Source organism: Rhinolophus hipposideros, assembly GCF_964194185.1.
Source record: "Rhinolophus hipposideros genome assembly, chromosome: 14".
Lineage (NCBI taxonomy): Eukaryota > Metazoa > Chordata > Mammalia > Chiroptera > Rhinolophidae > Rhinolophus > Rhinolophus hipposideros.
Genome location: NC_138060.1, coordinates 58,463,808 through 58,489,191, shown reverse-complemented (window position 1 = coordinate 58,489,191; position 25,384 = coordinate 58,463,808). Strand labels below are relative to the sequence as shown.

Below are 25,384 nucleotides of genomic sequence, written 5' to 3'. Positions count from 1 at the left end.
AAGCTCAACAGAAAAAAAAATTCACAAAAAACGTATCATAAGCATTTCCTTTAAACCATTTTTCTGGTTGGTCCCCATTCCAACGTGCTTGTTGTTGTTTTGAACTCCTGCAGCACGAGATAAATGAGTCTCCGTGGGAAGGTCCATGACCAGATCCCCCCGCCCCCCGCCCTGGAGCAGATGTCTGGACCTGAGGAGACAAGGCCAGCCTCTCCCCAGGGTCACCGAATGGCGTCTTGGCTTGCAGCTGAAGAACTCAAGGCACACCAAACCAGACCAGAAAATAGACTTTAATTTTACACGTACAAATGCTGCCTTTAATTCATAACACTTCAGAAAAATAAATACAAACTTCAGCTTAAAAGGGAAAGTGAGACCTGAGCCCCACCGTTGGGGTGATGTGCGTGTCACCCCAGGAACCCGACTTTCTGCCTCTTGGGCCCCAGGCTCTCTTCCTTGTGCAGGACGGTCTGCAGGGAGCTGTGCAGCACCTTGCCCACTCGCTTGCCAGTCTGTGGGACAGAGAAGGGGTGGGACAGGGCATATGTGAGGCATCCTCTGGCCAGGACAAGCTGCCCTTTCTGCCAGCTGGCCATTCTAATACTGCACATAGTTCATCTGCTCCACAATCAGACAAATCGATACCAAAAAACCACACATATCCCAACAACATAACAGCTACATTCTGGAAAAACCTCCATGCTAAAAAAAAGAAAGAAAACACATGCAGACCCCTGGCAGCGAGCAGCAAAGACTGCCCCAGCTATTGGCTCACGCTTAGCATTCCTGTGGCCATTACAACAGCAGCAAAACTGTCAACCAAATCTGGACTTGGTTGTAGCCAAGTGCCACAGAACTGTACGAAGGCACAGGGAGACCACAGAGCACCCAGAGACTGCCTGAGGAAGGAACAGATGGTGCTGCAGGTTCGTCTTAACAAGCAATTTCTAATTCACCTGCCAGCAAATCTCCACGCAGAATTGCTCAGATGGGACTCAAGTCAATACCTGGATCAGATCTTTGGTGTTCCTGCTGTGCAGAGATGCTAAAGGCATGAATGTTGGAATCAAGACATGTCAAGAGGTCTGCAAACCAGATTTCCTAATTAGCCTCTACACAGCACGTAGGAAAACAACCCTAACATATAAAAATCTTTCTTTGTGAAACTGTGATCTGTCGCCGGGCTCATGAATCATTTTAAGAATACGATGAACCAACTGCACGTCTCCACCTCATCAAGTCTTCCATGTTTCCATAGCAGGTTGAATTCAATTGCGCCATTCGTTCTCTTCTCAACACAGTTAGGGAGAAAGATACCCAGGCTGAGACCCCCACCCCATCCTCCCAGCTACAAGTTCTGCTCCCCAGAGCTGAGGGCCTTCTCCCTGGGCCCCTCTGACATGGATGAGACTCCAAGTGTGACTGAAAACTTGTATGAAAAGAAGATGTCAGTCTCAGGGCTGGGAAGTGGTCAGTCCTGTGAAACGCAAAATCAGGGTTAAGCTCCAAGGTGACTTTGGAAAGATTTTTATCGTAACATTAGAGAAAGAAAAAAAGTTCAAGTCGATCAAATCGGGGTACTGATTCTTCACATAAATGAAGGCGAGGAGACAGAAGAGGAGATGAGGTAGATAGGTCTGCACCTAGACGTGCAGGAAAGAGACAGCAGGGGCTGGGGGTGGCAGCCTGCACAGCCCCGAGGTTCCAGCCTCACCACGAGAGGCGTGTCTGGATTGCTGCGCCCTGTGTGAGACAACCGGCGAGACGAGGCCACAGGCTATGTCCCCTGAGCAGGGTCTGCAGACCTCATTGCCCGAGCCCCAGGGGAGGATGACGCTCCACCCACTGGACAGACCTCTGCTTCTCTCATCCGGCCACACAGCCAGAGCCGACCGGACTTATAAGGACAAGCCAGTGCAGCGGCTGCGAGTGGGGACTCTGAAGACACACGGCCTGGGCCCGAATCCCAGCGCCAGCATCCAGGAGCTGAGACCTGCAGGCAAGCTACTTATCTTCTACCTGCCTCAATTTCCTCGCCTGTAAATAAGGATAATGACAATAGCTACGTCACAGGACAGCTGAGGGTTAAGTGACATGGTACATCTAAAGCACTAAAAACACAGTAAGCACACCATAAATGTTAGCTACCATGTTTACTGTTTTTACGGTAGTTTAGGTCCTGGGATTCTCATCAAATTCTCCTGGGTGGGGGGGTGGTTCCCTCTAAAACAAGATTTGAGAGCCACGTGTATAGACAGGCCTTTGGTAGAACTTATAAAGCATTTTATGTGCTTTTGCTTAAAAAGATTAACCAGTTTACCGACCAACCCAAAGAACAGCTGCTGCCAAGCACAGCTGGAGACCCCTGAGCTCAGGGCTTAAGGGAGCCCACGAGCGAGACTGACACTGACGGAGAACTTACGCTGTCAGACACTGTGAGCCCTGCTTCCCGCTAACCCTCACCCCTCACCACACGCTCAGCGCCAGGGACGACGACTGTATGAGCCCCATTTGGAAGACGAGGGAACTGTGGCCCAGAGCCGGATTTGCAGCCTGGGCCGTATGTCTTCCGAGCCCATGCTTACACCCTCGACACTACATACACCACCTATTTTTGCTTTCAAGTAAGATGATAAAAAGAGAAAACAGACATCAGGTGCTCAGAGTCGCCAGTGAAAGTCAGTTTCTAGGAATGAAGGAAGAGTGTAGACGGGAACCTTGCTTGTTGTGAAGCAGTGACCTCTGGGCATGTGTTGTGATACAGTGGTTCCCTGAGACAAAAACACCGGGGTCCGGCTCGCTCCGTTCCTGGCAATTCCGTCAGGCAGTCAGTCTGTCTGCAAGACCTCAGAGACTTCTGGACAGTCACGGTGGACATGGGGAGAGGAAGGTCTAGGAAGACACAGCTGAGCAGGACGTGGCCCCGCCTCAGAGGGACTTCTGGGCCCAGGAGGAAGACAGACATGTCATCCAATCAGTGCAGAGCAGCAGGAAAGAGCCCAGATGGTGCTTGTTGCTGCCAGACGGGGTGAGGAGACCTGAGGGGAGCAAGCTACCCCTCAGGCAGTCAGGGGATTCCCCACCATTCCTACTCATCTCCACTTAAACACTTCTAGACCCACAGCGAATGGCAGACTGTCATCCTTCAGCCCCCTGGCTCCACCTTTGCTCACTTCCTCCAGGGACAGGAAGCAGTCAGCCAGGAATTCAATTCCCTAATCAAAGCACAAAAGCTCGGGACTTAGGAGTTACAAGTGACTCTACATTATCAGTCCAATACTCCATTTAGAAACATAGAAACTTGGGATCAGAGAGGGAGAAGACAAGCAACTGTTTCTGGCAGGTTCCTTACCTCCCAATCAGAAGCCCCCCGCTCCCCAACCCCTCTTGGCTAAGACAGCAGACCTCCGGCTCACACCAGCTGTTCTCCAAGCTTCACGTCTGGGGTCAAGGGTGCAAACGGAGAATTCCATGGTGCGACCCAGGGGGCAGGGAGCCGCAGGCACTCCCAGCCAGGCCCCGCACCTGCCTCAGAACAGAGCCTTACCTCCATCATCTCGAAGATGCTCTCTGGCTCCAGGCTGCCCTTTCCCACTTTCCTCATGCATGTCACGACTCCCTTGCTGGTCACGGACACCAGCAAGCTGGCCAAGGAGCAAGCCTCCTCCTGCAGAGTGGCGTCCACCACGTGCCGGTAGCCAATCTGCAGTGAGGGCAGCAGAGCACACAGGTGGGCAACGCTCACCCCAGACCCCCTCCTGACAGCCTCCTGGAGGGAACATCAGTGCCAGCAAAGAACCCGCACTGCCCACTCAGGACCAAGATTTTATATTCTGCTTACGTGGAAAGTACTGGAAGCAATGTTCAACCATTCTATTGCAGGACACTGTGTGAGCTGTGTAACAGAAGCATGAAACAAAACTATGCGGTGGGGGGCTTAGAAGTATAATTCAGACACCATCCAAGTCAGAGGCCACCGAGGGTTTCCAACAGAGGGGCACAGGCAGAAATTCACATGACGCCACGTGGATGTTTCACTAATGACAAAGATGAAATCAAGAGGGTCCATGCTAAGGGACATGCCCAACAATCAGTCCAGTGCAGGTGGCTTTGGCCAGTGCCAACACTGCACCATAGCCCAGGTTTATGAAGTGATTTTCATGGAATTAAACCTGACCCATTCAGTCTTCTCTTTATATAATGAATCCTGCGTGGACTCAGTGACAATCTCACCCCACACGGGGCTCTATGCACAGCTTGGGCAATGCCGGTTACACATGGGCGTCAGCAGCCAGATGTCAGGCTCCACAGGCCTGGAGCGAATGTGAGAACCACACGTGACCTATTACACACCCAGGAGCTGCTCCCATCCCCTCATTTCACATATGAGGACACTGGGGCTTACCTTTCAACCAGCCTATCACTACACAACCAGCCTAGACCCCATCGAGCTGAGGGAGTTAAAGGAAATATGCCTGCAGGGTGTTCCGGTGAAATGCCCAGTATGTAGAAGGAGCTAACAAACTCTGGCTGTTATGACTATGAACCCACCCGTGTGCTCCCGGGACTCCACCATATCTTTCAATTAAGAACAAAAGAAAGAGACAGTTAATGACTGCTCAGAAAGATAAAGCTAAGACCAAAGACTGAGGACATAACACGGAGGAACCTGCCGGATACCCTCAAACTACGGTTGCCCGATTTAGCAAATAAAAACACAGGATGCCCAGTTAAATTAAAAAACAAAACAAAACAAAACACGAACAAGAAAAAAAAGAGCTGCTCACAGCAGTGATTTCTAATATAACCAAACTATTGGTTTCTAATGTAATCAAACTACTTCTATATGGTTTGTGAAACTATAACTTTTCAACCAATGAAGTACCCCGAACGAGTCGGGGTTGAAGGAGACCCACAGGGAAGACAGACGCCATCAGATACAAGCTTATACCTTGCACAGGGTGACGATGCAGGGGACATTCTCCACACTGAGCCGGATGCAGTCATAAGGGTCGTCAGAGAGTTCGATGTCCTTCGACCCCTCTTCATCCACCAAGACACGAACTCTTGGTATCCTGGAAGCAGGAGCACAATTATAATTCCCACTTTTTCTTGAGATTGAGAATGGGAGTCATAATCCCTGTGTCTCACAATATGAAGTCGTGCTATGCCTGTACTGTCTATCGTTCCTGTCAAAAGTACACGGGCGACCCTGCAGTGCAGTGAGGAAAGGAGGTCTTCTAAACAACGATCCTTGGTCAAATGAATCTGGATCCATCCCTACCTCACACCATGAGTAAAAATCCGTACCAAACAGACTGCAGGTGTAAAGGTTAGAAATAAAACAATAAAGCTGTTAGAAGAAAAACTAAGAACATCTTTATGAGATTAGACAAAGATTTCATGAACAGGACACAAAGTGCTGACAATAAAGGGGAAAAAATGATAGATTCAGTTATATTGTAATTGAAACATACAGAAATATGCGTGCGCGCGCACACATACACAAACACAATGTGTACTAAGATTATGTACTTTGTCAAAAGACTTCACTTAGAAACTAAAAGATAATCTAGAGCGGAGAAAATATTTGCAAATGTACACGTGCATGTGTGTGTATACACCGACATATTACACAAAGAATTCCTGCTAAACATAAGAGAAAGACAGACAACCCAATAGAAAAATAGGCAAAAGACTTGAACAGGGACTTCATAAAAGAGGCTGCTCGTGTGACCAGTAAACCACAGAAAGGTCCTCAACTTAAATATTCACCAGGGAAATGCAAGTTGAAACTATAATGTGATACCAAGACACATTCACCGGAAAGGCTAATATTGAAAAGACAAGGGTTGGCAGGGATAGGAGCAACCCAGAACACTGACACACCGCTGGTGGGAGTATCACTTACCAAAAGCACTTGGAGAACTATTTTGCAGTGGTATCTACTAAAACTAAACACAGCCATACCCTGTGACCCAGCACTTTCACCCCATCCAACAGAGACAGTAAATGTGTGCCCAAAGACACGTACAAAAATGACATCCGTCACTACTTGGGGTCATCCCTGCTGGAGACAGATGACGCGCATGAGCAGTGGATGGATAAACGAAGGCATAATCCCACAAGGGAACAGCAGACAGCAAAAAGCAAACTGTGACTCAAGGTCACCAGGCGGCTGTCTCAACCTAATGTTCAGCAAATGAGGCGGACACAAAAGAAGACACTGTGATTGCATTTACAACAGGACCAAACCAACCTGTTTTAGGACAGTGGTTATCCTCAGTGGGTGTAGTGACGGCATGGGGTACAGGGAGGGAGGGCTTTGGGGACTGGTCATATTCTGTTTCTGAAGCTGGGTGCTGGAAAGTAGTCAGTTCATTCCAGCCTGGGGTGGAGGAGCCGGGAAGGCGGCGGTGGTGTGTAACAGAAACAGTGGTAGTGCTTTTCCTTGTGCCTCTAACAAAAGCGTCCGATGAAAGAGCCCTGCTGGCCATCCCTACACAAGCCATCATCCAGAGCGGATGAGTTTCAGCCAAAGATTGTCCACAGGGACCAAGGAGTCCTGCTAGGGCCCACCCTGGCTGAAGCCCCCAGGGTGGAAGTACTAAGTAATATCCTATTTGGATAAATCAGTTTGAATTTTTGTATGTTAAAGCATAAGCGCACGGTGCACACACACACGCCCCTTCCCAACCCTTTGGCCACAACGTGGTTCGGGAGAAGCACTAGGGACTATCTGCTAGAGAATGCCCTCTATCCTTCTAAAGGGGCCTGACTACAAAAGGTCTCTCCACACTCCAGGGGTCCCAGGGCCTCGCACAGTCACCACTCCTCGCTGCCGGTTCCCATTCTGGGGAGACAAGGGCTGCGCCCGTGACAGGTGTGCCCCCCACCTGAGCAGCTGCGTTTCGCCAGCCCGCTGCATAGTTGGCCCAACACCTCCCCCAGCTAACCAGCCTCATCTGCTTCTACTCTCTCTTTTTGCCCCGGTGCCCATGGAAACCAGCTGGCAGACAGGCCTGAGGTACAACAGATGGCAACTTTCTTTCTTTTTCAATGGTGCCCAAGCCCAGTCTGATGGGGCTGGCATCTGCTGCTCAAACCCCCACAGTGGACACGAGTGCCAGGCCCACCCCTTGACTGTCTGAGCCAAGAGTGCAGTGGCACAGCCAGGGATGGGGACTCCACAGTATGCACTATCAGCAAATATTCCATCTTGTCATTTCTGACCTAAATTTATTTAATTTTGTTTTTGTTTTAAATTAGAGATAGTCTAAATTCACCATAGAAAAACTCTAAACTACAGATAAATGTTAAATTGCTCATAATATAAACACTGGAAAAATAATCACAACGACCATCATGTGATATATATTATTTCCAGACATAGTAAATATAAGAATTACCAAAAGTAAAATACAACAAAACAACCAACAAGAGGATGAAAGGACTGTATTCAGTGGCTACTTTTCCACGTGAACAAACCTCTATGTATACGGCTGTGTAGGTGCCAGTCCCCTACGTTGGGACACCAGGTCTTTTCCAAGCTGTCACCACTACAAAGCTGCGATGAACATGCCTTGAATCTCTCTGCTCACTTACCCAGCGAACCCTCAGGCTACATCCGAGAAGCCCCCACCCTCACTTCCTAATGCCCCAGGGCCCCCACTACTGCCATGTAAGCTCTCTAGTGGAACGAACACCCCACCCACATACTTTCCAAACTTTCCTCAGAGGAGCTGGTGCACAGAGGGGGGGAAAGTCTATAGCATCAAACAGAGAAAATGTCAAGTCTAACACCGTTTAGGGCCCTGTCCCTTGCTACACAGCCTGTCTGGAAAGCTGAACCAGAGGCCTACGCATTTCCTGCTCTTGACATAAAGCAGAGGGCAGGTTGCTACCCTGCTTTCAGAACATTCACTGTCCAGTCAGAGACTATGTGAGCACCTACTATGTGTCAGGCACTGTCCATGGTGCTGGGGGTACAGCAGAGTGCAAAACAGGAAAACCCTGCCCCCATGGAGCTTTATCCAGTAACAGGATTGGGACAGTTGACCTGTAGTTGGTTTCTACTCTTTTTGCTACTCTATAGTGTTTTAATATTTTTCTACATGGTACCTGTTTACTTATAAAAATAACAATACAGGGGCCAGCCTGGTGGCTCAGGTGGTTGGAGCACTGTGCTCCTAACGCTGAGGTCGTGGGTTCAATTCCCACCTGGGCCAGCGAGCTGCGCCCTCTACAGCTAAGATTGTGAACACTGGCTCTCCCTGGAGCTGGGCTTCCGTGAACAGCCAGAGGTCGGTGTGAGCTGCTGTGTGCTGCTGTGGGCTACCGTGTGCTGCCATGAGCGGCTGACAGCCATCATGAGCAGCCGGCAGCTGGCGAGAGCAGCCATGAGCTGCTGTGAGCAGCCAACAGGCGACCAACTGCCTCAGCCAGGGGAGCACAAGGCTCATAATACCAGCACGGGCCAGGGAGCTGTGTCCTATACAACTAGACTGAGAAACAATGACTTGGGGGTGGGGGGGAGGAAAAAGGGGGAGGGGAAAGAACAATACAAAAATAAATACAGAAATACATGCATATATTTAGTTTTAACTTGGGAAATCTCTGTTTTCTGGAGCTTACCATTAAATACCACTATGTTTAATGGTAAAATCCCTTGTTATCTTCGCCTATGAGCTTCAGGAGAAATTTCCTCACTGTTCCATCAAACGCGTCTGCTCAGGTTCTCCACAGGCCCCAGGGACTGCTCCAGGGAGACTTACCTTGTATTGAAGAGAGCAGCCTTCACAGCAATGGAGATGGCATCAAACAAATTTCCACCACATTCCAGCAGCTAAGGGAGACAGGGAGTGAGGAGGAAAGAAAAAGCAAGCGTCATGTCTTACTTAAGTATTATCACAGTTAAAGGACACTGGTTCCTAAGAAATTCTGACCGAGTATAAATAAAGATAAGAATGCGTGGCTGCTCTCCTGGCTCAGTGACACGGCGTGTTCACGGCCTTGTCATGGCTGTGCTTTCATGGGCCACCCGTGCAAGGTCACCTTGGCCCTGGCTGAGGCACCACCACTCAGGCCTCAGCTTGTAGGGACTCTCCTCTAACAGGCGCTGCAGCCAGCCAGGCCTGCACTGAAGAGGACGCGATCACCTTCAGTTTGCCCTGACAGCTCCCAGTTACCAGCATTACTCTCATCTTTGCCAGCATATGCCCGGCCTCCAAACAGGTAAAAACGGGGGGCCACTGATGCTGCAGCTGCTACCAGGTTCACGTTTATTACCGCACGCCATTACCACGTTCTACATTAAGTGTACTAACTACTAAGGTCTCTCATACAAGTTTTTGCCCAAGAGCAGAAGCGCTGCCTGCACTTATGTGTGCTCATTCAGCAGGGAAGGGTAGAGCATTATTAAGTGGAAGATGACACATCCTTCTGTCCTGGTTTTAGAGAAGCCTTGGCCTGAGTTTATGGAATAAAGCCAACTGGGCTCTACCAAGGAAGGAAGGAGAGGAAGTCCCATGCAGAAAGAAAAATCGTGTGTTGCCGTGTTTTTGCTCAGAGTCTGTCTCCTCTTCATCTGAGGGCTGGACCCTGTCGGGCTGGCTCATTCCTGTATCCCCAGTGTCAGTGTTCTTCACAGCACAAGCTCTGCCATGAAGAAGGAGCTTGGCGATTCCTTACGGAAGGCCCTAGGCGTGGGCCTTCCAAATTCAGCTACGAGTCACAATTGTACCTGGCCCGTCTCATTCACGCCCAGTGTAAAGCTAACTCCCACCTTTATTTATGCTTTCCAAGCAAACCTCACATGCAGACACTACCTTTCCTACAGCCCTGAATAATTACTGCTTATTAAAATATGATCCCCCGGCCTACATGACCACCTGGCTTTATGACTGCAGCTCATGCGTCCGGCAGCTAGACTAGCTTTCCCTGACCTGGGGCAGATTTGTCTGCTGCACAGCAAAGGGCTCCGGCCAGACTCCCGAGTCAGACTGTCTGCATTTCAGTCACCTTCGCCACTTAGCAGAGTGACAGTGAGTGGCACTGAACTTCTGTGCCTCGTGGAGGGGAAAACCACAGAGTTTATGCAGGGTGAATGAGTGTGAGGCTCCTAGAAGTGTGTCTGGCACATAGTAGGCACTAGGAGGTGTTTTAAATGAACACTGAGCTGCTCTTCCATTTTCCAGCTGTCCTCGCAGACGGAAGGTGCCTGCTGCCAACTCCCCATCCTCATCGTTGCGAGCAGCGGTTCCTAACACTGGCTGTGCTTCAGAAGCACTGGGGAGCTTACTACAAATGTAGGGGGAGGCCCTGGAGTGTGCATTTCACTCCAGTCTCTAGGCGGGACTGGTGATCAGCCAGAGCTGAAGACCACTGTTTTATATTCTGCTATCTCTGCTTTATGCAAAGAAAGTGCTAGATAAATGCTGGTATCTGTGTTAGCAGTTGTGGGGCCTCCACGCTGGAGAGGGCCCTGGAGAGCACTTCCTTGACAGGTGAGGATAGAGGCATTCGTAGCAAAGCAGCCTGAATGCCATCCCAGTGCTCATTCTACTGTCCTGCACTGTGCTCTGTTAGGGCCAGACACCAACTCTGATTTTTAACATTCTAGCTTATTTGCTGAGGGGGCTGCCGTCCTCCACAGGGGGCAAATGGTGTGCCCACTCTGGGCCTCAGGCTGCCTGGCCAGGCCCCTCACAAGCACCCCACGACGGGGAGTCCAGGTGGGGCAGCATGGGTCTGACACTCTCCTCTGCCATTTGCTGTCCTCTGAGCGTTAGTCTCCCCCTCAGTAAAGCAGACTTCTCCCTCGGGCGGCCAGGAGGGTTACCTGAGATCATGTCATTAGCATCCTTGGCACGTAACAGGTGCTCACAGACTCTCCCTTTCTCTCCTGCTGCCAAGCAGGCCCAGCCTAGCAAGAGCCTTTCTGCTAAACACAGTGCTAGAGCCAAGAAGCAGAGGGAAGAGGGGGTGGGCTGTGGAGGCTCAAAGCAGGCCGACCGGGCTGTCAGAATAAGCCCAGATGAGCTGGGGGGACAGCGGGAGATGCAGGACGTCCAGGGCGACAGAGAGCCTGGGCTGGGGTCCCAGAGAAGGTCGCAGGTGCCACCCTCTTGGGGGAGAAAGTCCCTCCTTGTAACAAAGCTGGGGCAGGAGCAGAAGGCGGAGACAGGTTTGCTCACAAACACACCTGCCCATCAGATGCACAAATCCTAGAATGCTTCTCTTAGGGGAACAGCACAGCTTACTTTGTTAGCCTTCTGGGAACGAGGGGTTTCTTTTCACAAAGTGTAATACTGTGATGCATAATAAGAAATGTATATTTGGTCTTGGCCCCGGTTCTGGTACCAAGCTCCTAAAACCCCTGGAATTGCCTCGTGAGGAGAGTGATAACGGTGTCTTCTGCTATGTTATCGAGGTGACTTCTGGACCCCACCTAAGGACAGGGACCAATTGCCGAGAACCAATCATGTGACTAGAGGGTTGGAACTTTCAGCGCACTGCCTGACCTCCGGGAAGGGAGAGGGGCTGGAGGTTGAATCAACTGCAAATGGCCAGTGATTTAATCCATCATGACTGTGTACTGAAGCCTCCATAAAAACCCAAAAGGACAGGCTTTGGAGAGCTTCCGGGCTGGTGAACACGTGGAGGCGCGGGGTGGGTGGCCTGCTCTGAGGGTGGAAGCTCCACGGCCCTTCCCACAACCTCACCCTACACATTCTCCCACCTGGCTGTTCCTGAGTTACATCCGTTTATACAAACCGGTGACCTAGCAAGTAAAATGTTTCTGACTTCTGTGAGCCGCTCTGGCAAATTAATCAAACTCTAGGTGGCAATCATGGACCCTCTGACCTGTCGCCAGTCGGTCAGAAGCAGAGGTAACAGCCTGGGGTGGGGGGCAGTCCTGTAACTGAACCCTTCACCTGTGGGATCTGATGCTACCTCCCTGGAGACAGTGTCAGAACGGAGCTGAATTCTCAGACACCAGCTGCTGCCCAAGAACTGTTTGTTAGTGTGGGGGACCCCCACCCCCAAGTTGGAACTGGGTCCAGGAGCCCTTTCATAAGGCCACCCCCCCAAACCTACCCCTAGGAAGTACAGCCCACCAAGAAAGGATGTCTCCTCACAAAAATCCCGCTCCTCCTGCGTCTCCCCTCACTGTTCTCAGACACCCGGGCTCAGCGCCTCGGGCACCATGTACAGCCGCTGCCAGGTGCTGAGGCGGCGTCCACAGCCCCTTTCCTTCCCACGCCCAAAGCCGCAGACCACATCCTGGTCCTCGTCACCACTCCCAGGGCCCATCGTAAGGCAGCCTTGTGACCGATCTCCCCACCAAAGGTCACCTGCACAATGGCACTGTGACAGAATCCTCACAGTTACCCACTTGGCAAACACCAAAGCCACTAAAGAACTATGAAGCGTGAAGAGTAAAGTTTCCATGAACTTAAATTCCTACTCATAAAATAACCCAAGAGAAAAAGACAATACCGGAAATAAGTGGATAACCTGACTGTAGTAGATTTCAAGTAAATGTGTCTGTTAAGCTGAGACTTCCTGGGCTAGTTACTTGACCTCTCTGTGCCTTAGTTGCCTTACTTATTCCTGGGGAAAATAACTGTCCACTTGCAAAACGTTTGTAAGGGTTAAATGAAGATGCACATAAAGAACTCATCGGCATTCCACATAGACAAATGTGCCCAGTTGTCCAGCTTCTGCCCAAACTCTGTCTGGCGCCATCGAGACAGCGTCTCCTCCCTGACAACCTCTGGATAATTTTAGGTACTTCCATGACATGACTGGCAGTGCAGGGTGGTTTTATACACATGCTACTATACACATGCTGTATTTAACAAGAGAACGATCACAGGAGACCAATCTTTTCCCAACTAATCTCACCCTGGAAGTTGAAAGGATCCACCTGAGGAGGGAAAAGGCACTGGGAGGACAGGCCAGGTGGTCTCAGCGAAGGCGGCGGCGGCCAGTACAGCCGTGTGACACTCACCAGCACGTCCACGTAGAGAGCCCAGCAGTGCTCTCCAGGGCTGATGCAGAGGGCCTGCAGGTCCACGCTGCTCTTGTTGCTGAATATCCGCGACAGCGTGTTAGCGATCTCCGTGCCAAGGTCATCGCCTCCTCGACCTTCAAATTCAGGGGTCGCATTGGCTGAACTACACAGAAGGGCGACAGAAGAGCTGGTGAGTCTTCTCAAATGCAAAGAGCAAAGGAGCAAGGCTTTATTCCGGTTGCCCTGTGGGAGGCTGGAAGAGCCGGCCCTCTGAGGAAAGTCACTGAAATGAGGAAAGCACGGCATTGGCCACTGTTCCAGCGTCCAGACACAGAATGAGCCTGACCGCACCCGGCCCTGGATTTGTCAGTGTGTGTGACAGGAGTCCTTCCTGACTCGTGACAGAAGCCATCTTTATCCACAGAACAGAGAGCAATGGTAAAGGGAACAGGGGCCAGCAATAATTCACTCTCTTACCTGGATAGGATAAGAAACACTCCTCTCTGGCGGGCCCAGGCAGCCGGGAAGCCCAGAGAACCACAGAGTCTAGCTTACAGAGGGGTTACATTACATACGCCATCCCTAGTTTTTACAGTTTTCGAATACAGGATGATATTCTCAAAAGAAAAGCCATAATGTGAAGCACAATGACCTTGTTAGAATCCTCTAGAAGGCATGCATGATAGTACGCCAGAGCTGTCATTAACGCTACATTATCACTATACTGAAAAGCAGGAAAATGAAACAGGAGAGACAAACTGCTGGCTAATGAAACATCAGGTTCTCCCTTTCACTTTATTTGCTATTGCTCAAGAGAAAACCTTTTCCATTTTGGCCTCTTGAATCTTATGCCCAATTACCTCAACAAAGAATAAAGAGGCATCAACATTTGCCACTCTTAAGTGCTACTCAAGTGTTTAACAGGAAATTTTTGAGGGTTTTGGCTTTACAAAAACAAACCCTTAATATGTCTGTGAGATAAGTAATCATTTTATTATAATGAAAAAGGCCCAGCAAGGTAAGAAACCAATTGCTTCAGTAGGGTCTCTACAAAACCACTTATTGAAGCTTTCTGTTCGCAGGCCCATCTGCCCATCCACTCACCCATCTGGGAGGTACTCAGCCCCACACTGGGGACTAGAGACCTGGAGACCATGCAAGGCGGGTGCAGACCCAACGTCAGCACAGCAGGAGTGGGAGCAGGAGTTAGGGAGGATCTCAGTCAGTGTTGAGGGTTTCCGGAGACCTCAAACTTGAGGGTGAGCAGAAGCTGGTGAGGCCACAGGCAGACGGGGGGGGGGGGGGGGGGGGGGGGGAGCCCACAAAGCAAAATCTGTGTGAAGGCTCAAGGCTGTGCCCACCCTAATTGTGAAATGCTAAAAGAAATCTCACTTAATGTATTTAAATGTCCCTTTTGTCTAGTCCATTCTAATGAATCCTAAAACAATCAGAGTGTATTGTTACATAATAACTTTGTTTCTCTAATCATATAGTCTTCCCTTACCACCACAAGCCCCCAGAACCCCAACTTAAAATCCCCAGGAGAAACTTCATTACCGCCACAGCAACCTGACTGGTCCCTCCCTGCCTCTGCCAGTCTCAGGCATGGAGCCATGAAAAAAAGCTCATTTCTGGTGAAATAAACAAGTCACCAGAGACCAAGCTTATTTTGCACAGCCAGCAAAACACAACCTGTTCCTAATTTAAACACTAAGCAATCAATATTAAATTCCATATTTTAAGTGTTTAAAAACACATCTATATAGATCTCTATGTAGACAAATCCAGTCAGAGATGCTTATACTTAAAACGTTTACCTTTTCTAATTATAGAGGGTCCCGTCCTCCTGGGTGTGACTGATTACTGGGGATGATGCATTAATGCTTCCACAGCCCAAAGGGATGGTTTACAGAACTTCCTGGTCCAGCTGGCTAAATTAATCTACGTATAAAACCACAACCCATCGATTTTTTTTTGACCCTGGGCTAATTTAAAGTGGAAAAATTTTCCCATTTGAAAAGATTTTTTTTTTCCTTTTTTAACCATGTCATTCTTTCGGCACAGCTGGTAGCCAGGCAGAGAAGAAGGTTGAAGCAGATGAGACCATAGAAAGCTCTCAGGTCTGGATGGTGCCCTGGCAATGGAGTAACTCCAGGGAGGAGGCTGGAAAGAAGGAAGTAGTTCAGAGTAGGGGTTAGAGAGCAGTACTTTGTAATATGAGAAAAGCCAGAGCCCCTGTATTCTGCCAAAGGATGAAGGGCTGAAGAAGAAAAATGAAGGTTCCACCTCATTACTAGGGGTGCTCATAGCACAAGGACCCTTTCTGATAGTGTTGGGTAGAAATGTGGACGTGGAAAGGGCCTTAGAAGCCATTTCCAGAGGACAAAAAACCAAATGCCTGCAGGGCCCAGCCAGGGAACTACAGGTGTCTCAACAAAAGGCCATATGTAATTAATAGGGAGAGGTGGCAACTGTGGAAAACTTCCCGGCCTTTTCTAAAGGCATTTTAATTCACCTTTTTAAAAAACCTCCATTGATGAAAGAAAAACCTCCCGGGTGGGATGTGGCCTTCAGAATGACACTGTGAGACGGGAGATGGTCCAAGTCTCTCATTTTACAAGGAGAGAAACTTGAACAACTTTTTGGAATGTGTGCCATGTGCCACACTCCACTGGGAGCACTTTACACGTGTTAACTCATTTAACTCTCACCTCCCTGCAAGGGAGGCAGTATTGCTGGCCCATCGTGGGGACAACGTGAGTGAGTCACAGTAAGGGTCTAACCCAGGCAGCCTGGCCCTCTCTGCGGGGCTTTGCTGGACGCCCCCCGGATGTGTACTTTGGCACACCTGCAGCCTCACCTCAGCCAGGTGAGCTTCCCGTGGGCCTGTCGTAGGCCTCAAAGTGAAGAATGGCTCTGGTCTTCAGCCTTGGTACTAGATCACAAATGTGGGAGTCGAGAAATGCAAACCCCGGGAGTCCTACAAAAAAAGCTTCTCTATTAGGTGTAAAGTTGAGAGAACACAGGTTGGTAATCCTAGCCCCCTGCTCATAGGCTTCACAATATATTCTGTCAGTAGGTGAGTATATACTTGGTTTTTCAGCATAAAACCAAGTGCTTTTTTGGATTTACAGTTAACACAAACCAATTCAGATCCTTCATGACGTATGACCTCGCCCCTCTTCCAGGGCTGTTGGGAAATTGCTTACTGAGCTGGATACACCAATAAAAATGCTGGGAATGCTGCCCCTGCCAGCTCTCCACCCCTCCTGACTCATCACCTCCACTTCCCCTCTCCTGCTTGGCACATCTCTGTCTGGTGTAACTGGGGTATGTGGAGATCAAGGCCATGTCTACCTACGACAGGACTTCAGACAGTAGGCCCATTGTTGTTTCCCTCACAATCAATCTAGGCTGCAAATCCATGGAGACTTCCAGCCAGGTCAGGCCAGGCCATGGCAGGAAGAGTGATGGCAGTGGGTGTCCGGCTCGGGGCCTCCCCCTCCAGCAGTCATCCTGCTCCCGATTCCTCTGCACACGTGCTCGTGTCTGAGCCTGCAGAAGCGTCCCCATAAATGCGTATGGGGGCAGTAGCACATTTTGAACATTCTGTCATCTAAGCCCTTGTTTGAAGTTTCTGGGAGAGTCATCTCATCACCTCTGGCGGCTTTCAGAATACAGCTAGCCTCAAGTGGCTTCTGCAGGTGGCCTCTCTGCTTTGCCCACACCCCCGCCCTTCAGCCAAGAACAGTGTGCCCTTCAAGCAGCACTAAGCAGGTAGGAACAGAGACCAAGTGGCTCCATCCACCAATTCAGGGCTTAAAGCTTATAGGCCTGTATTAGTGAAAAACACAGGTAATCTCATTGAAAAGTAGTTAAGGTCCCAAAAGGAAGGGACTAGCGTTGGGCTTACTGAAATGCCTATGAATGAAACATGTGCTCCCCACTCTCCCAGTTAAAAAGCGAAGCTAAACCACAGTTCCTAAGCCCATCAACATGGTGGTCAGACAAGTGAGAAGCAATTTGATGGGCCGCCACCCAGTGGTAACCCAGAGTGACACACCAGCTCGTTCAATTCTTAACTTTCCTCTGGGCTTTAGACAGAAAGCATCTTTCCTCAAGTTTCAAAGCTTATTTAAAATGGCCTATTCTCAGGCAACGACTCACAAACCAAAGACATGAGACAGAAGTCAGAAGGTCCGAGTTTGCTCCCAGTTTAGTGAAAGTGCTGCCAGGCATCTCTGGAGCAGAGCTCAGGAACCCCAAGTCTTTACTCCTCCACGGGTCTGGGGGGAATGGGTGCAACAGGGCAGCCTTTCCAGGGGGCATCATTCCCATGATGCAGGGAAAATGTTGGGGTGGGAGGCAGTGTCTACTACTACTACCACTACTCCATGTATTGTTCCAAGTAGACAGACCGAGGTAGAATGAGTTAGCAGAAAAGCAGTTTGTTTTCCGCGCCCTCTCTACCTCTGGGAATTTAAATAATTGAAACCTGGAAGTGGCTGATAAATAGTTAGGTCAAGCTGGGCTCAGCCTGGCAGGAGGGAACCCCTGCCTCCGATTACTTTCCTCCCGCTGGGTCAGAACTCTATTTCAGCCTGCGGATGGGCATGGGCGAGTGCCTTGAGCACTCGGCAGAGGCCCGATACCAGGACCTGGGGAGGGGTGGGGGCAGCAGCCTTACCGCTGGGCACACCCACAGGTGCCCAGAAGCCGTTCCCAGTCGCTGGACTGGAACAGAGGGGTTTGTCTGTCTGTGTGATTTAGAGTTGCTCCTTTGCAGGCTCGAATGAGATTCTGGGAAAGGCGGCAGCCAGAGGTGCTTGGTAATCTGTCCCTTCTCCATAGGAAAATGGGGTTTTGTGAATCTCTCAGGGTAGTTCTACCTCTGGGTGGATCACACATTAACTGGGCTACTTAAACATGCTACAGTTTGCCACCTTGAGACTATCCATTTTGAGAAAGAGACTCAGGAGAACTACCTGGGAACTGGAGCGTCTAGGTCTGCTGGGGTTCTCCTGAGCCTTACAATGGGGGGAAGAGAGCAGCAGGCAGCCACTCTCGGCCAGGAGAGAGAGGCTTACTCCCAGAAGCTGGGTCTTAGGAAGAGGCAGCGAGCTCAAAGGCTCCTCTCACCCCAGAGCCACCCTCCCTTTAAAGGGGGACTAGACAAGGATGAGAGCAGCAAGCAAACCTGGAGTCATGTTCAGTCATAAAGCGACTGGCATGTGTCTGCTGTACCAAGCACTGAGTGCAAACACCCTCTCTCTGGTGTGCCCGGTGACTGTGTTTTGTCTGTCTAAAGAGAAGAGGTAGAAGATAACAAAGAGGAAGAAAAGGAAACCAAACTACAGTTCGTCACACGTGGGGTCTGCTCCTCAGTGACTGTTTATGGCACTGAATTAGGCAGATCAAGGCCAGGAGAGACCTTCTTCTTCCTCCAAGAGCAAAGGAGGAGGAAAGCTGGAAGGCTGGACAAGGTCACGACCACACACAGTAGCTGAAAGAATGGGCCAACTCCACTGCACAGCTCAGACGGGTGAGAGCAGCTGAGCAGAACCAGGAGATGAGACTGCTCTGGGGGGCAGGGCAGGGGGCAGGAATGGGCTAGAAGTAAAACTGGCCAGAAGGCTGCACGCAGACACGTTCTGGGACCTCGAAGCACAATAACCGTCCAAAGCTGGTCTCCGGAGGCTGCATGAAGTCGAAAGAGCAAAGACTCGGTCGGATGACCTAGCTACGTGACCTAGGGTCACTCACCCTCTCTGAACTCATCTGCCTCACAAAAGTTTGGAAAGGACGACTGGAGGACTGTAACTTGCTCACAAACGTGGGTTAGCATCTGTGCAGAAAAGGGCTGAACCAGCAGCCCCAAGGCGGCTATCTGTACAAGGGCTTGCTTACAAGGTTGGCTCTCCGCTGGCTTCTGGAACCTGGCTCTCAGACTCTTCCCTGTCAACAGTAAACTGTGTCCACTGTGCCTAGAGCGTCTCTGCAGAAAAATGGTTTATGCTCAACACGTGCTTTCCTTCTAAGAGTCTGGAATTTTGGTGTGTGTTAAGCAGAGGGTGCTCATATGACCAGCCCCCAAAATATCCTGGGTGCTATGTCTCTAATGGGTTTTCTTGGGCAGAATCATCGCACACATGTTGCTGCATTTTTGTTGCTGTAATACAGCTTAGCCATGAGTAGAACCATATGCTAAGTCGTGTGAGTCAACCCAGCAAATCTCTGAATGTGGGGTGGTCTTGGGGACCCCCAATACAGTGTCAATATTACATCCCTGCACCTAGCATGAGCCCATAGAGAGCCTTACCCACCTCAAGAAGGCCTGTTTCCCCACCTGGCTAGAAGTGGAATTACAGACAGGAGAGACTAGGCCAGCAGCCCAACAAAAAGCCCCAACCCCTAGAAGAGGGAAGTAACAAAAGGGCGAGCAATAACATTTACTGAAAGCCCTGGGAGCCAATCGCTGTACTAGGTGCTCTCTGTATCATCATATTTCATTTCCTCATCATGACAACAGTATTATTATCCCCCTCTTTTAGGTAAAGAAGCGTAGGCCTAGAGAGACCACCTAGCCCGAGGTCGGTCACACAGCGGGCCAGAGCAGCAGGCCAGCACAGAGGCTGGCGGGCTGGCTGCAGACACTGCTGAGTCTTAGCTTTTCCCAGCACCCACAGTGCCTGCCTCGCAGCCGCTCCCTCAGCCTGACAGGCTGCTTGGCTGGCTCTAGCCCTTGCTCTGCCAAGCAAGTCATGAGAAGTTTACTGCAAAGACAGAGCAGAAAGGGAAACAGGGCATTTTAGATGACCCTTATCATCCATGTTTGGTATTTGTCAAAGCACCATGAACCCGTCATCTCCTCGGACTCTCATGACCACCATGTGCTGGGCGGCCTGCAGACACCCTGCTTTTCCAGCCAGGGAAAATGAGGCCCAGCGACAAGGACAGAACTTGACCCAGCACCTCCTTCCACATACCCCGTGCCCGGCACAGGAGCAACTCAGTAAATACCAGTAAATACCTGCTCGCTGGATGAATGACGATTAAATACAAAATAACAGTAGGCTTAGCCAGAAACCAGAGGTTCATTCTCTGAATCTAATAAATCGTTCCAATCTTCAGCTTTTAAATCATTTTTCTTTAAAAACATCTACATAGTACTGACCAGTCAACAAAGAACTCCAAGTAACCTTCATTTGGTTTCTCCAGCTTCGGTGTCCCCATCTCGGCCTTCACTCCCACCAAGATGTCCGTGTGACCCTGGAAACGTGCAAAATGGGTCCTCACTCAGGCGGCAGTCAGGCACCCGACCACCTCCCTCCTCTCCCGGACACACCCCCCAGGAAGACTTTCTTAAGAGCAGCGCTGGGACATGGAAAGTGGCCCTTGAAGGAGATGAGGGGTCCTTCAGCTCTAGACAGACCCTCTCCCAGAGTTTGGCTTGGGTTTTAGATTTCCCTCAGAACAATCTGTGCTCCGAAAGCCTGGAAGGGCCCGTGGCGGGTTCCCTACCCATTCCTCCCATGGGCTCGGGCTGTGGCCACAGCACTCACCAGCTTGACCCTGGCAGACCCACTGGTGTTGGACACCACGTCGGTTTCCACTTCCACACACCGGTAGTCCTCACAGCCACGGCCATCCACCCGGAGGTCTTCCTAAGTGCGACAACACAATCCTAAGGCGGTGATCCCAAGGTAACAAAGGACTCCTAAGCGGATGGATCACTCCTTGTCCTTCCTCTAGAGACACATACAGCACAACATCTCTTTTTCTCTTAGAGAATCATCCCCACTTCTGGATGTTACAATATTACTATTTTACATATGAGAAAATGGAGACTCAGAGAAGTTAAGCAACTTGTCCAAGGTCCCACAGCTACTGAGAGCAAAGCGAGATGCATCCCCCGTGTGTCCTGGGACGCAAAGTCCATACTACATGCCACTAGACAGAGCAGGCATACAAGGCAAACAAAATCTCAACAAGAGGCTCAATAAGCTGCCCCTTTCCAAATCTGCAACTCCAAAATTGCACCAAGAAGTATGTGTTGTCAGAGCCACAGGGCACAACTATCTCAGCTGTACCCCTCCTGACCCCCAAACTCAAAAGGATGTACTTTGTGAACAGCTAAAAACAACTAGCTCATATCTTTTAAAACACATTCTCTAGAACAGGGTCAACAAACCCAGGCCTGCAGGGCCACCTGTTTTTGTAAATCGTCTTATTGGAACACAGACATGTCCATTCATTTAAGTAACTAATGGCTGCTTTCACGCAACGACAGAATGGAGTAGTGACAGAGACCGTATGACCTGCAAGCCCCAAAACTTCCCTATCTAGCCTTTTACAGGACAAGTTTGCTGACCCCTGATGCCGAAGATGGGTTTCCGAGAGGTCTAGGTACTGCTTCTCTCTTATCCCTGCTTACTTCTTCAATTGTTTACTTATATCAGTATAACTGATATAGGTATCTCTTTTATGCTGTGGTTATAACCCAATACTGACTGCCATTATTTATCTTGTTGCTCAAAGTGTTCTGGATTTGGCCACTGGGAGCTCCTCTGGGTGGATTCCTGCATTTTCAACGTGCCTCCCATCTTTTTTCAGCACTCTTTACTTTCCGACAACAAAAGATGTTCCAGCCTCTTATATTTCCCCTGCCTCAGCCCTGTGATCAGCCCCTTCTCCAAGGAGCCCTGGTTACTTTTACTGGAGAAAAACCAGACTCTGGTGCTAAGTAGGTTCACTGCTGCTGGGGTATCACTGCTTCCAGAGTTTCTCGGCAGATAAAGTTAGAAAATACATGTACATATACTAACCCACACAGACACATACCTGTATTTGTATCTGTACCTGCCCATGTATCTATTAAAAAGCCATGTGTTCCTACTGATATTTGGTTGTAATCTTCCTCCTTTCTTACTTATAACTTCTTTCTCAGACAGGGAGAAACATGGCTCTCATTATCTACAATGTATTTACATACTTGTTAAATATTAGTATAAACATAGTTTCAGAATTGCTAACCCATACCCGTGGGAGAAACAAATTTACTAATAGAGCACAGTATTTGTGTAGAGTTCTTTTTGTCTTTAGCCATATGTTATCCACGCAAAATATTGTTTTCCAGTTGTCTGCAAAATATTGTTTTCCAGTTGTCTTCGCACCCCCCCACCCCCCTGGCTCTGTTACTCACTTCTACCGTTACTTTTAATTACCTCGTTACTTTTAATTACTTATTTACTTTTTGGATGTGTGGACTTTCACCACAGCTCTAAGAGTCAAAGCTTTCAGAAAAGGTGTGCTCAGAGGAATGTCACTCCCCCCCTTATCCCTATTTTCATGTCCCCTCTTCTTCCTCCCCCTTTCCCACCCACACCAGGTAGGTAACCTGGTTCCTCTTTTTCCTTTGCACAAATGAGCAGATACACGAATATTTTTTATATCCCCTTCTTATATAAAGGGCAGCCTGCTACAGATATTCTTTTACTCTTTGTTTCTTTTTGGCTCCTTTGGCCTAGAGGTGGTAGCTACTCCCTGTGGTCACTAGACGTTGGGCTCTTCCACATCTCTTCTTGGTTCCCTGAAATGCACCCATGTGGTTATGAAAGTCCCCTGAGTTATCTGAATTGGGTTCCATCTTCTGCCAGAACATAAAATGATTCATTCTTCTGTCCACAAATTGCTCGCGCGCTCTCTCTCTCTCTCTCTCTCTCTCTCTCTCTCTCTCTCTCTCTCTCAAGTGGCCTCATCCCCCAGTGGCCATGTTTGGGCCTAATGATTCTGTCCATCGATGAGTCTGGAACTGAACTAGAAGGGCTAGTTTCTTATACAGGGAAACTGTAACCCCAAGAGCTGAGAGATAACCACAATCTCTCTACCACATGGCCCAAGAAACAGAAAGCCAACTGAAGAGCAATGAGAATAAAACAAAGGCATAAAAAGCAGCAGAAATGGGCAAGGGAAAGCCTGAAGATCCAACTGCCCTTGAATTCCTGGAGAAACACTTATAGCCTTCTCATACGTACAATTTTGGCTTGAGCCAGTTTGTTGGTTAACATAACTAGCAACTGAATCCTCAACGCACATCGTGAGGTTAATTTCAACTGCTTCTAACCACCACCAAACCAAGATAAAATATCCCTGAAATAGTAACGGAATCAAAGGCTGAGGGAAAGGGCGCCAGAAGCTAAAACCAAACAGGACCAAAAGTGAAAAGTAAAACACAAAATGATTAGGTCTACGGGGGCAGGAGCAGGGTTCCAGCTAGACTTACGGCGCACTGCTGGCACTCGGTGACCAACTTAACCACAGGGTAGATGATTTTAGAACTGAGTCAGAGGAGAGCCCATGGCAGGCTCCCTCACCTGCATTCTGACCTTGATTCAAATGGTGTAAATTCTGCTTGGCTCCTCCACCAATATGGCAAATTTGTGGCCAATATTAACAATCCTCACAAAGAGTTTTATTTCGTCGGTTCGTCTACATGGCTCTGTGATACACAGAGCTGAACATTTACTAACAGTTGTGGCCCTAATGTGTCCGTGGTCCTGGTGACTGGTGAGAGAGAGGTTTGATTTAAAACATGAAAACACTGTCCAACTCACCTGCCCTTTAAGGCCTGCGTTACTGTTTAATGTCACTGAGTACCTACTAAGTGCTGCACACTGGCTAGGCCTTAAGGGTATCAGACAGACAGGTCAGCATTACCTTCCAAGATCCATGATGGGGGAGTGGCCGAGCCGCTAAGATCCCTAGGATCAGGCTTCTGGTCACGCCTGCTCTTCCACGGTACCCTCAGCGCGAGTGGACTCACCATGCTTTCCTTCTGGAAGGCGCCAGCCTACTTAACTCTTGATCAAGCAATTTCCTTAGCCGCCCCTGGCCTCCCAGACTAGGCAGGTTTCTTGGGGTTTTTTTTTGTTTTTGTTTTTCCCCTTCACAGCGCTCAGCATAATTTTATATACAAACAAATAAACAGAAGACACTTCGGTCTTTCCACTCTGGCACGGGAGCTCCCCCTGGAGCGCAGCCCCGTGGGAGGAGTTCCGCACTGAGTCCCCAGCACCCACGGAAGGGGCCCGTGACGCGGCCCTCGGCGAGTGGTCCCCTCCGCGGGGCAGGGGCTTCAGCGCCCGGGCCCCGCTGGGCTCTGGCTCCGTGGGCGTCCGCGAGCTGCACACGGCGCCCCGCCGATACACACGCCTGCCGTCCCACTGCCTTTCCCCCTCTTGGCAACAACACAGGAATCGCGGACCGACGGGAAAGGCCCGCCGGGCGAGACGGGGCTCACCGCGATCGCCCAGAAGCGAAAAGGGAAACACGACGGCCAGGTCTTCGCGGGCCAGCACAGGCGTGTGCCTGGGCTTTGGGGGCCGTGTGTGACCGGGACGGACGCCCCGGGCCTCCTCGGCCGCCACCTCCCAGGCTCGGGGGCAAACCGGCGAGGGCGGCTGAGCACGGAGGAGCCCAGCACGGTTACCGCGGCCTCGGGGGCCTTCGTTCTCCCGACGCGAGACGGCAGACAGCAGACACTGTGCTCCTGCCCGCGGAGCCACCTCCTAAACACGCTTCCTTTATTTGTCAGGCGATTTGGGCCGGTGCCTCCCGTCGCCGAGACCCCGGCGCCGAGGGGAGGAAAGGCCGGCGGCCGCCGCGAGGGCTGCGGGCGGGCCCGGGCCGCGCTCCTGGGCCGCGACGAGGCCTCCGGGGCCGGGCGCAGCGCCCCCCGCCCGGGTCGGGCCCTCGGGGACCGGAAGGCCGCGAGCGCGCAGTCCTGGGCGGACGCTCGCCGCCCGCTCCCGCACACGCCCACGTCGCCGGCTTGTTGGCCGCCGCAGGGCTGTTTAACCGCGAGGGAAACCCAGACCCGCCGCGGCGCGGCTCCTCCGGGGAACGAGGGCCGGCCGCGACCCGCAGGGCCGGGAACACGTGGCGGCCGGAGCTACCTGGATGCCGTGCACGATGTACACCTTCTCCGCCTCGCTCAGCGTCACGGACGCCATGCTGCCGAGCCGGCCCTGACGTCATCACTCCGCGCCGCCCCCGCGCGGGCCCCGCCTCCCGCTCCTGTGCGTCATCAGCCTGCGCGGCGGCCGCTCCTGCAGCCGCCGCTGCTGCCACTGCCGGGAGCTCGATGGGCTTCTCCTGCGCGCTGCCGCGTGTCTGGCAGAGTCCCGGGAGCCGCGGGGCCTCGTGCCGGGGAGCCATCGCTGCAGCCCGAGGCCGGGGCCCGGGTCGAGGACTGCAGGGGGCGGCCGCGGCGGGAGCCTCGTTAGGGGCCTGGGACTGGGGAACTGCCTCCGACTTCACGGTCAGTTGGGAGGCGGAACTGGAGTTGGTTGGAAAAGCGGGGGTGAG

At 50.7% G+C, this 25,384-nt stretch overlaps 2 protein-coding genes across 10 annotated transcripts in view; one reads left to right on the top strand and one right to left on the bottom strand.

Annotated features, from left to right (window-relative positions):
• Positions 1-272: 272 nt before the first annotated feature.
• Positions 273-25,080, bottom strand: EXOSC7 (exosome component 7). 4 transcript variants are annotated; one of them, XM_081071593.1, is made up of 8 exons: positions 24,973-25,080; positions 20,581-20,682; positions 20,193-20,287; positions 13,016-13,181; positions 8,775-8,845; positions 4,952-5,075; positions 3,548-3,703; positions 273-512 (listed from the first exon to the last, which is right to left on the bottom strand). In XM_081071593.1, exons 1-8 carry the CDS (start codon positions 25,027-25,029, stop codon positions 408-410), a joined length of 876 nt encoding a protein of 291 aa, XP_080927719.1. In that variant the 5' UTR covers positions 25,030-25,080; the 3' UTR covers positions 273-407. The 4 variants fall into 4 exon arrangements, with proteins under 4 accessions (XP_080927719.1, XP_080927720.1, XP_080927722.1 ...); XM_081071594.1 differs by lacking the exon at positions 24,973-25,080 and adding an exon at positions 24,318-24,791; XM_081071596.1 differs by lacking the exon at positions 24,973-25,080 and adding an exon at positions 24,507-24,791.
• ZDHHC3 (zDHHC palmitoyltransferase 3) overlaps positions 25,056-25,384 on the top strand; it is a 46,478-nt gene continuing 46,149 nt past the window's right edge. For 2 of the 6 annotated variants that reach the window (XM_081071587.1, XM_081071589.1), the window contains exon 1: positions 25,112-25,337. The gene's annotated coding sequence lies outside the window, so the exon portion shown is untranslated. The other 4 variants (XM_081071590.1, XM_081071591.1, XM_081071588.1 and 1 more) reach the window with 4 other exon arrangements.